The following is a 12,236-nucleotide window of genomic DNA, read 5'->3' as shown; positions in this document are numbered from 1 at the left end:
CCTAAAACATTCTTTTCAGTGAGTTCTCTGGAGTCTAACCAACTTGCCCTGGGATTTCACAAGAGGATTTTGGTGAAGGCAAGTTAGCTGTTCTTTAAAGAGCCTCCAAATCCATGTAAAGGCTACTCAGTTTTATAAAGCAGACAATGTAGGAGAAGACAGTAGATTATCATGATTTCAGGGTTAGCTCCAGTTTTGGCTTCTTTATCTACCCAAATAATAAGTATTTCTCCAGGCATGTGGAGATTTCGTGCTGTTTCCTCTGGAATGGAGGTCTACAAGGAGTAGAGAGTCTTAGCTGTTGTTGTTGGTTGGTTGGGTTTTTGTTTGGTTTGGTTTGGTTTTTTCCCCCCAGTATGAAACTGACACATTCAGTGAAATTTGCAGGCTGAAAGTTCCACCAGTGTTGTTTGTAAGGAGATACAAAAGGCATTAAAAAGGAATACACTTGAACTATGATCTTGTTGCTTCAGGCAGAATTCACATAAATAGAAATTCTGTCTTTCCCAGTGGCTGCTGGAACTGTGCTCAGTAACAGTTCAGAGCAAGCCTGGCTCACTGTCTGCTGAAGTCTTTGCTTTCAGAATTCAGAGCACTTTGACATAAAATAGGGATTTTGACATCCACCAGGACTATCCTCAAATTCCCACTTAAAATTTAAAGTCTCCAAAGCATGTGTTTGCGTTCTCACTTCATTCACATTAAGCTCTCTGTATTTCTGGAGTCACTTCCAGGCCTTCCTGTGGATCCAGCCGTACAGATGCAGGACAAAGGAGGGCTTTACTTCTCTGTGTTCTCTGAATAGGCTGGAGGTGTGTGGGGAGCATGGGTTATGACATCGAGCGTTTCGTTGGCTACGTGAATGAGGGGCTGTTGTGCTCCATCTGCCGCGACGTGTTAGAAGACCCACTGCAGGCTCCTTGCGAACACGCCTTCTGTACGGCCTGTATACACGGCTGGCTTGTTCACCACAGCAACTGCCCCGAAGACAGACAGATGATTGATGTGTCTTTGCTACGACCTCTCTACAGGTATACAGTGATCCTGCTGTATGTTGAAATCATGTTAATTTCTCAGCTTTGCTTGCACAGTTTCATCTTTTGTCATATACTGTCACTCTGATTGTCTTTATCCAGTATGCCTATCGCAGAAACCTGTCACTTGTATCAAGTATTGGCATATTATTTTTAGGTAACTAACTTTCAAGGTATTAAGATTTTTAGATGGAAAGAACACTTAGTTTATTCTTCACCTGTGTCTTGAACGCTGATTCTATATACCTGTCTGGATATTACCCTGAATGCCCTCCACAGCACCAAAACTTGCCCGTGCTTTTTTAGAGGAAGCAGGCAAAGCAACTCTTGACTACAGTCACTACACACTGTATCTTTTGTTTATCCTTTCAGTCTTACTAGATACTGCAGTGGGGTTTGTAATGAATAATTCCTCTAGATATGAACCAAACTTCTCACCTTCAAATCCTTTTTTAAAAAGGCCTTTAGCTGTAAGAATCTGTCTTGAGGCAGCTCGTCATGTGAAGCAGGCTCTTTTCTCAAGTCTATTCTGTAATTCCTTGGCAGCACACATTTTCATCAGTAGACACTGCTTGCTGTTTAACCCCTGCGTTGTCTGATCTTGCTCAGATTAATAGTTAGGCTGTGTTTAAACCCTTCAGCCACAAATGTTAAATTAATTAATGTTAAATTTGGCACTAATGAGATTTCACTGCATGGAAAGTTGAAATCTAATGTAGACAGAACGCTAGAACTGAATTTATCAATTGCTTTGTCTGTACTCACTGTAGTTGCTTCCGTTTGGCATCTTTAGAAACACAGAACTTACATAATGAATGAGTAGCCCTAGTAGATTTGCTCTTGGTAATATCTGCTGAGCTAGTGAAAGGTCACAGTTGCACAATGAATGTTGGAGACTGCCTTTCCTATCAACATTGTTTCTGTTGTTTTCTAATGTGGTCACTTAAATTCTATTTAAGAAAAAAAAAATTAAACCGATTACTCACAGTTTTCCCTAAGGGAGATTAGAATCTTACTTTATTTTGCTAAAAATTGAAAATAGTAATATTTCAATCGTGTTCCCAGATTTAAGAACAAATTAATTGGTGGTTTGTTTGGGGTTTTTTTGCATGTAGGTATATGAAAAATGATCTAAACCGTCTTCAGCTACATTGCAAAAACAGAGAGAACGGCTGTGAAATGGTTTGTTCCCTGGAGTCTATAGACAGACATGAAAGGGAGTGTGAATACAGTCAGATACCTTGCTCCAATGCTGGTGAGTAACATTCAAAGAAGCTGAATCCTTTCTATTCAGGAAATGTGTTTGTTCACCTTTCTGTCAACAGAATGGCAATAAAGGCCATTATTTCCAAAGTAAAAGTAAAAGCTTTAGCATCATCTACTCTGCAGGAGACTTTTTGAACAGAATTCGTTACAGATTTATGGCAGTCATGATCATGACCACAAATTTCTTGTCCAAGAGCTAACCAAAATTAATGAGAATGATGGACTTCAAATTTGTCAAGATACAGTGGGTTGTTTTGCTTTCTGTCACGTTATGTGCTCGTGTTAAGGTTTTCATTTAAAGTAAACTTGCACTTGAGGAAGAAACATACTGCTAAGAAGAAACACCCTGTTAAAGTTTCTCAGTCAGTTTTGTTCAAAATGTCATCTATTCCTGGACAAAGTTAATTTCTAATGAATGATGCCAAGGACATAGTCAAGTCATCAGTTGTGAGAAGGTGCTAGCATTGCTCCACTGGCAGTTCTGGTTTCTCTCAGCAGTGACTCCTGCACACTGTCTGCAGAAGCAGCAGCGTTTATGGAGTTACCACACCTTTTGTCTGGTGTTCAGGGCATGAGGGGCATCTCTTCAATGCTTCCTCAAGAGTACATCAGAAGGTGCTTTGAGTACCTCCAGCTACAAGTCACTATAGTTTAGTAAGGCCCTCCTAGAGGTCTGTCTTCTGTAATTTTCTACCATGGTTTGTTGGCAAATTTCATTGCTCCCGTGTTTCAGTTTTCCTACATCTATTTTCTCTTCAAATGAAACAGAAAGAGCTATGGTATATATTGCAGCAAACAGTGACTCACTGTTTAAAAATAAACACTACGAACTTACATGTTCAGAGTGTTGACAGTAGCAGTAATTTATATAGTGTTTGGGTTTTGTTCTGCACATTTTACACTGCAGACTTGTAGTGGTTTTGTCTTGGAATTTCTGTGGAAATATTTCTATTTTTGCATCAGATATTAAATGTTTGTAAATAAATGTTTTTTCTTATGTGGTCTAGTGTGCCATACACAGGACCAACCAATATGCAGGAAAACAAGTTACATTCCATCTTACCCACAGTTTTACTATGTATTCTTGGTTTTTTTTGTCTAAATATGATAGGTAACAGGTTTTTTACACAAGTGCATTTTTCCAGTCATTGCCATCTGTGGTGCAAGGGCAGGCAAGCTGCTAAGAGAGTTTTAGCTTGGCATCGCTGTTGTCGTGGCTGAATGGCTTTAATGACAGACCAGTGGCCAAAACCTTCACAGAAAATGCCTGCTTTTTAATAGAAATTTTCAGTTAATAGATAAATATATTAGTAAGTGTTGTTCAGAGTGGTTTATTACTAGTATGTGTCTCAAAACTGTAATAATTCATATTCTAAAGAAATCTTTTTGTCTCTGCTTTAATAGAATGACAATTACTTGGCTCAAGATACTGCAGTTTGTTGGGCTGAGTGTTTTTGTTTGGGGTTAATTAAAACACTTTTGTTAGTTGTAAATGACTGACTTACCTTGCTGTTCCCTGCTCAGGTTGTACAGCTCAGATCGAACGCCGCAACTTAGACGGTCACCTGGCCGTGTGCGAGTTCCGGAGCCGCGAGTGCCCCAACGGCTGTGGTTACACCATCCTCAGCGCGGAAGACACGCAGCACAACTGCGTGGCAGAGCTGAGAACCGAGCTGGAGCTGCTGCGGTACACAAACCTTCTCTTTCTTTGATGTTTCTGTTAGTCTGAGCCTAAAATCACTGCGTAAAGCACTGCAAGTGCTAGTGCTGGATTCTGGTATGTGTTAAATACTCTGTTAATTACTTGATACTAATGAGCCAGAGTAGTAGTATGTGTCAGCGTAGACTTGAAATTCTTACTGGCTTGATTTTATTTTTTGCTGCTGGGTTGGGGGTTGTTTTGGTCCAAGTTATTACAAAACTTGGAATACCAGTGCTTGCAGCTGAAGAAAACTGTGAGCTGACCATAAAAAATGACAAAATACCTAATGAGAACTGGGCTGAAGTTAGCAACTTCATTTTTCCATTGGCCCAATACAGATCCAAAGTCACATTATTTAATAATTTCATTTAGTTACATATTTACAGATATCAAAAATAAAACTTCCTAATTATTTTGGCAGATACAGGCTAATAGATTAAACTTCAGAGGGTCTAATTTTCAATTTTTTTTAAAATCCTGGTGGACTAGTTACAGTTGGTGAATATGACACTTTTTACCAGCATCCTCTTTTTCCTCTTGCATACGTCTCTGGAGCTTTCCCTTTCCATGATACTCCAGTTGCACTGTTTTGTTTGGTTTCTTTTCTGTGCTCCTTCCTGTTTGTATCTTTCAGCTCACTAAGCCTTGTGCTCTTGAATGTCACTGTGAATTCAGGCTAAAATCTGTTTTAAGTGCATTGAGAGACAAGGGATTCTGCTTCCAGACTCAAAAAGGATCCTAGTAGTAGTAAAATGTAGCAACAACTAAGTTTTGGCTGAGTCTCTGTGAATGATTAGGTTACGATAATTTACTGCATTTAGTGTCCACCATAAAAGTAACAAGATTACATGTTTAGTCATACTATAGTATTCACACTTTTTTGTCCTGACTATCTGTGCTTAGCAATACCAAGCAAGCACATACTGTAAGTAAAAGGTAGTAGTAAATCATTTAAAGTCATAAATGCATGATCTGGAGCCCAAGGAGGTAGTAGTAAATCATTTAAAGTCATAAATGCATGATCTGGAGCCCAAGGAGCTGTTTCAGGAATATGATTAGGGTTGTTCCCTGTACAGTCTGTTCCTGGTCGCTTTAGTGTCCCCAGGCACAATGCACTGCTTTTGCTCTATTTAGTACATCATACTGCTGCACCTTAAAGAGGGGCCCTGCAGAGTGTGATGGGAATCGGAGCCGACTGTTTGGGCCTCCAAGAAGGCTGTCTGGAATTGGAAAATCATGGGGATTTTTCCATGTTTGCAAGACCTAACAAGGAGATATAAACTTTTTAGGTCAGAAATGATCTGCAGAGTGGAGGAGGCAAAACATGAGATGGAGTCAAGGTTAGATTCACAGAGAAGGCATATGGTCCAAAAAGAGAGTATTCTGCAAAATGAAATTGAAGAACTAAAGGTAAATATGATCGGTTTATTTCCTTGTTTCCGCTCTCTTAACAGGCTAGCCTTCTGCTTTTCCCAGTGGTGGTCTCTTAGTTTGTTATTGCAGTTTCATACAGATGAGAATTGCCTTAAGTTTGGGGAGCAAAAGAGGTGTCAGCACAGTGCTTTCCCCAGGCTGGTCAGCTCTGTCAAGAAGCTGTCCAAGCGCTGTATTTGTGTGGTTCATCCACTTCCAATTCATTTGGAGCTAACCCAGATACCGCTGTACCGGGGCTGTGATGGTCTGTGCATGCAAAACACGTCGGGAAATGGGTCTGAAACTCATCTTCAGTGTCTGAATGTGGGACATACATCACAAACTGGATGTAATTAATACCCAGCTCCTCTTTTAGTGCTGTGCAAAGTGGCTCAATCCAGTGCTGACACAGAGCCCTGCTGGCAACAGTGCTGTCCGCTCGATGGTTCAGCTGCGGCCAGAGGGTTAGGAAGTTGCACTGTAAGCTTCAGTAACAAGCGAGGTGTCGTCTTTTTGTCCATCCAGTCCTTACGGTATCGCAGAACAGTCATTTTTAAAGCCCAAGGCAGTGGGTGTGCTTTATAGTTTACATTTTTGGGTTTTCTGGATTTGATGTTAAAACCTTGGAGACCAGCATCTGAATATAACCAAAACCCTATTTTATTTGGGGTCTTGAGATACAAAATTTAAGCAGCAATTAGATCAATCCACTGTTTCCTATTCTGCTTTTTAAGAAAGTTTTTGCACTTCCAGGAAAACTGGTTTTGGGAATCTCTACAACCAGACTGTCTCACTAGGTGAATGCTGGATTGTGTCTCAATTTGTTTACATTTGTTCTGCCATCCAAAAAAATACTTCAGTGTTACTTATTCGTTATAGTCCCTCACCCACCGAGCGTGGCCAATCCAGCTTCATACCATCATCCTAGAAAAAGGTTTGTTTCTTATGTAAATTTCTGTTTGCATTTCAGAGTCAGATGTCCCGACTGATGTCAGACGTGCGCTCTCTGATGGCCGCAGAGAGGCAGCACCGCCAAGAGCTGGAGCAGGCAGAGCTGGAAAAACGGGAACTAATGGAGCTGCTGAGGGGGCTGCAGAAGGACTGTCGATTAACTACTACTGAAGGAAGCAGGAAGTCAACAAATTTCCGCCCGCTAGCACGACTAGAGAGTGTAAAACGAAAACCTAGGGAAGTTACAGTTATCTAAACAGAAGTAAGCTCAAAAAGCATTTTCTTCTGATTTCTGTGACCATCTGGCATCTTTTCTACTTTCTATGACTGACTGGTAACCTGTGTATCGTTTCATTTCCTTTCTTTTTTTAATCTGGATCACTGCTTTTTCCCTCTTGGGGCATAAAAGCAAATGGGGAAGTTTTCTCTTAGGGAACACACCCTGGGCATTAAAACCAGTAACTGGCAAATAGATTTTTTTTAGCTAGTGTTTTTATAAAAAAGGGGGAAGGCGACTTGATTTGTTATCTCTTTGGTGCATCATGTACAGGCGTCTTTCAAGTCTGAGAGCAAGAGCCTTTTCAAGTCAAAGATACGCAAAGGTTGTTTCCTTTCTGGTCCACTGTAGTCCATTTAAATCTGGTTTATGCTTGTACTTGAAACAGAAGGCCAATGTGTATCATCAGTAATGGCATTTGGGGTGTCCTTAATTTTGGGAAAACTCAGTAATAGTATGAAGAAGTCAGTAATAAATAGATTTTGTTTGTTTATAGTCCATAGAAGGTCTATTTCAAAGGTGGAATGAAAGCACTTTAAATTGTAATTCTTGTGCGGCGTAACAGCTCCAGTTGAGGTTGGCTTCAGAGCTGCTGTGATTTTCCCAGGCTGACACACACTTAAGAGGCCAATACCAAAGCCCAAGGTAATAGTCACCTGGAACCTCTTAAGTGGATGTGTGAGTAATTTGGAGTCTATGGGAGGGGATCTGCATTTCATTGAAAAACTTGAGCGTTTTGTATGTGAAAGTATCAATTCCTTCTACAGGGTCCCTTTGGCGTAAGCCCAGCCCGTTAGGTGCTCAGTCTCTTTAAAATATATATAAATACCTTGAGTATCCTTAATTTTCTGTGGGCAGGTTTAAGGCTACTTGAACATTAATGTCCACAACAGACAAATATTTGCACAGTCACTTGGACTTCGGACACCTTTCTAGTACTGAATGCATCTGTGTAAGAGCTAGGGGGTTTTATATAGACACAAAAATACTGACTCAAGGAAAGGGAACATTTATCTGTAAGGGCTGCATGAGGAATCCACACAGTTCCAAGACTTTTCTCTAAACTTCTCCCACAGCATGTTCGTGTTGTTTTCAGGACTGTAATTAAGCCATACTCTGTCCTCTGTTGTAGCTCTCCAGCGGAGTAGCAAGAGGAGAACCCGGCCTCCTGTTTACTGAGTGTGCTAAATCAGTTCTGAATTTTCAGGAAAACGATCTGGATCGGCCCGGGCAGTGGTTTGGAAAGCCAACACACTGCTGCACGTTCCTTGCTGTCGCCCAGAGCAAAGCTTTGATGGCTAACAGCATAACCAAAGAGACAGGCAGCAGCCTCCTTCAGTGATACACTACATTATGAAGACTTGCAGCCAGACCTGTCTTAATTCCAGGCTTAATAAACCCTTAGAACTTGCTGTTTCGTCAGTACTGCTGAAGGAGACGTGCACGTGTTCAGGCCTGGTGCGTATAAAAACTGACAGAAATAACCCTTCTGTACAAATTTGTTGGGGTTTTTTATCTGAAAGAAAATGTAAGGAGAGTTATGTCCAAATACTTGTTTTCAGCCCTTGTGTTCTAGATGCAATGCCAGTCATTGGCTAGAGCAGTCAGCAACTCATGACGTAGCACATCTCTTAAGCAGCCATATTTAGCAGTCTGAACCAGTAGCTGTACTTTGGGAAGACCTTCATTCACACTAAACATACATCAGTGTGTGTATCAAAGCTGTAGGTAGAAAGTAAGAATGCTTTTATTGGTGTCTGTGCTCTGTGTGACTGTTTCAGCACTCACCTCATTTCAAAGTTTCTTGGCAGCACCAGATTTCATGCTATTAGAATCAGGATGTTTTCAGGATGTGCTTTTCTGTGTACTGTACTGTGTGGTTCTGTGACGTGACTTTATCTACTTTGCCTAATGTGAAAGAAGAAAATTCCTTCCAAGTCCTAAGGAACTCGGGTGAGCTGGATCATCTTTCCCAAGCTGGAGGGCAGGAATGATCTCCCAGTCTTTTCTGTCCTGACCACAGAAAATTATATTTTCAAGGCTGAAACTAAATAGCCTGTTGTGTTAATATTTTGTCTAGCTTTAGCTTTTCCAGTCTCACATATTACACAGCTCTTAAAAATGGCTGCCAGAAGCAAGGAATTTTTTTCTTTCTTTCAAATAGTCTGTTAATCCTTTTTATAAAAACTAAGGGTCCAAATATTGTAGTAGACTTGGTGTAAGAGAAGACATTCACTTGGAAATGCTACTTCCCTAGTCACGATCGTATCCTAAGATACAGGAGAGACACTGCTCAGTGTGCATCACAGGAGGGTCCAGCACGGAATTACTGGCAATGGTGTTCTCAGACTAGATCACACTTCCACCAGTTCCATCTCCTCCCATCTGTGCTGAGAGCAAGTTGACCTGTACTCCAGTGGGCCAAGAACCATGCTAGCAGTTGTTGTATTTTTAGTTGCTTCTAATAACACTCTGCAGCCAGAAAAGGGATGGTGGGGAAAGGAGAGGGAAGAGGAGGAGTAAGCACAGTCCAGCTCTCTTCCCTCAGCCCGAGTGCAGTGATGCAGCTGCAGTAACCAGCCTGTGCCAGCAGCCAGCTCAGCCGTGTCAGCCCTGCAAGTAACGCTGCCTTAGAATTAAATCTTCAGCCAGAAGTGGATACAAAGTGTAATGGTACCAAACCTGAGAAGTACACAAACCAACCTCAGAGAGAGGAAACTGTTAGTATTTGAGACTACAAAGGAGTGCAAGGAGTGGCTGTGTTAGGCTGAGTGGGAAAGAATAACATTAAGGAAGTAATTAAGACATTAACATTTTAAAGTAAGGGCTGAGTTTCTCTTTGAAAGAAAAATCAACATTTACATATTTATTCTTAAGACCCAAGAGGCCAGTTACAAAAACTGGTTTCCACAAGGGACTTCTCTGTTGGAGAGGTCAAATTCAAGACAAAGTATCATTTCCTCCACTTCCTTCAGCATTAAAGCTGCATTTTAAAACTCCTGTTCTGTGCTCAGCCCAAAGCAAAGCATGGTCAGTGGTCACACCCAGCGTGGACTGGATTATTTCTGGAATGAGAATGGCCATTGGGGAGAGCTTCCAGTGCACTTAGCTGAGATTCAACAATAGGCTGGAGCTGAGAACCAGCATCTGGGCCAGGCGCAGGAGTGGACAGGGAGACCTGTGCTGGGGTCCCTAACTGCAGTGGCAGGTTTTAGTTAGGGTGAGTCTAGTACTAGATTAATGGTCTCACATGAGGTAAATTAACTGAACAGCCCACAGTTGTTTCCACAGGAGTTTCCTGTCAGCACAGAAGGGAATTACGTAGTCAAGTGAAATATGGTATGGTGAAGTGTTTAAAACCACTCTTGGCCAGCTGATCTCAAATGTTCTTCAGTGTTTTTAATGAAGTTTAATGTATGCATAGATCCCAGGTGGCCAACAGTTCTGAAGGACATATAGAAAGGGGTAGGTTGCCTTGCAAATGACACTTCCCACATGCTGTCCTCCTGGCTGCTTCTGGCATGGTGCTCTACATGGAAGTGCTGGATAGGATTTAAAAGGAGCAGTACCAGCCTTGACTTTCTCCTGTACTGCTTATTGGATGAAGGATGGTAGGTCAGGGAGATTTTACCACATAGATAAGATGCCTTTATAAAGACCTACAATTCTATGCAACTTTATATTAACAAATAAACACTGAACTGTCTTCCAGCATTATGGTTCACTGCCAATCTATTTACATTTTCTACCTTTATATACACAAGGATAAAACAGTGCTTAACGGAGCTTAATCTCTAGTCTGTAAAAGAAACTGTAACACTCTTTGTATCACTTTGAAGTACACTTTGTATAAAAGCTGAACTAATAAAGGGTCTGTACCATCAGCAGTGCCTTTGGTTTAGTTCATTTCTTTCTCTGCCAGAAGTTTGAGTTACTCTTTGTTGGCTAACAGCCAAATTTTTGTACTCTGTGCAGAGCAGGTGGTCGTGGAAAAACCTCCAGCTCCAAGGTCAGTGCACGGGAGTAGGCGAGGCTGTATTCCCCCAGAGGGACCATATCACAGTAAACAAGGCAGGTGTTGGGTCCAGCAGTATCCCGTCTCACAGAGTTTCCCCCACCTCACAGCTGGGAGTTTGTGATCGGGATGAGCAGCTGTTCTGAAGGTGAAGAACTAGCAACACCCAGAAAGTCCTGACAGTCCCGTCCTGCACAGACAGCAGGATAATAAACTGGCAGGAAGGGGAAAATTCATTCACTGTCCAACAGCTGAGAGGATCCGATTCCCTGAACTAGGTAAACACCAAGAGTCCAGAGCATGACACTGCGCTGTGCAGTGCTCTGCTCTAACCGGCTCAGGCACAGCCTCTTACCTGGTGGGAGGCGTTACTCAGTGGTTGGAGGAAGCCTGGAAGCTTCCATGTCCAGCGCGGGAGAGCAGCACGACGGTTTGCAGATGACTTCTCTGCTTGTCCCCATCCATCAGCACCTGCCCTTCAGCTGGTACGGGGTAACAACAGCTGCATGGGTGCTAAACGTCTCAGAAGTAAAAAAAGCACAGATGTTGTCCTGCCCTTATCCCACACACAAAGGATGCGTTTGTCCACCCGTAACTGGGACAGTGCTGAACCGCGGCGATCCTTACACACTTCAGCCGGGCACAGGCACAGCCACTCAGCTTATCTCCTTTTCCTACCACACGCTGGCGCACACACACAGTCTGCGTACTGAGCTGCAGGAGGAGGAACTGTAGTGCTCTCTGGATCTGTCCCGCCTTCCTTGCTCCTCCCACATGTATGCTCATCTGCTAGGTGTGGATTCACTCTGCTGTATTCTGACATCAGCATTAGTGGCTTCCAGTGTTCTGGGCGTCCGGTCAGGAAACAAAACCTGGAGACGTTTTCTTGGGCAGCATACAAAATAACATCTAATGCTTGAGGTGTTATTTACTCCTAGTAGAAATCCAGTTTAAAAGAGCAAACCAAATAGCTCCAAGTTTTAAAACAGCATTATTTTGAGTTGAATTTATCCAAGAAAGCAACCACTTTGCATTGAAGGGTCACAGAATTAAATTCATTTTAAAAAACCCAACAAACCCAACAGAAAACCCCAAGCATACACATACACTTTTTTCATGTTTAACTCAATTCACAGAGCTTGCATACATCAAACAATTTAACCCACCCTTTATTTCCTCCTATTTTGAAAATGACTAGTGTGACATGCCATACATTTTAAACTTTCAAGACCCAGTACTGAATATTTACATATTTATTCCATGCTCGACAGTTTTATTTACCGTTCATCTCCACGTCCCTGACCGAAAACAAATGATTTATATCCCTGCTAGTTTCCAACACAGTAAAGTTTCTAAAAAAATAACACAACCTTAAACACATGGTCTAAAGGAGCTAATCAGCTTAAAAAATACTTAGGCGGTGCTCCTTAAAAAAATAGCATTAATACGTGTAGCGCCCCTGAGAGCTCCTCCTGCTTTAGCCGTTACAATTGCATTATTAGTAAATTTACACCTTCCTGTGATTTTACCATTTGGAAAATTGTTTGGCTTCTGATACAAATTGTCGTTGATGTCACC

At 41.8% G+C, this 12,236-nt stretch overlaps 1 protein-coding gene across 1 annotated transcript; it reads left to right on the top strand.

The window, feature by feature from the left end:
• Window positions 1-825: 825 nt before the first annotated feature.
• Window positions 826-6,788, top strand: LOC311205461 (RING finger protein 151-like; the record flags this gene model as incomplete). The annotated part of the gene is made up of 5 exons (XM_084279892.1): window positions 826-1,031; window positions 2,150-2,289; window positions 3,825-3,987; window positions 5,292-5,412; window positions 6,386-6,788. 5 exons carry the CDS (start codon window positions 826-828, stop codon window positions 6,620-6,622), a joined length of 867 nt encoding a protein of 288 aa, XP_084136018.1. The 3' UTR covers window positions 6,623-6,788.
• Between the last annotated feature and the right edge of the window lie 5,448 nt (window positions 6,789-12,236).

The sequence above is a fragment of the Gallinula chloropus genome, assembly GCF_964237585.1.
Source record: "Gallinula chloropus genome assembly, chromosome: 2".
In the NCBI taxonomy this organism is placed as follows: domain Eukaryota; kingdom Metazoa; phylum Chordata; class Aves; order Gruiformes; family Rallidae; genus Gallinula; species Gallinula chloropus.
Note: the sequence above shows the minus strand (reverse complement) of the source record. Positions and strands in the feature narration are given on the sequence as shown.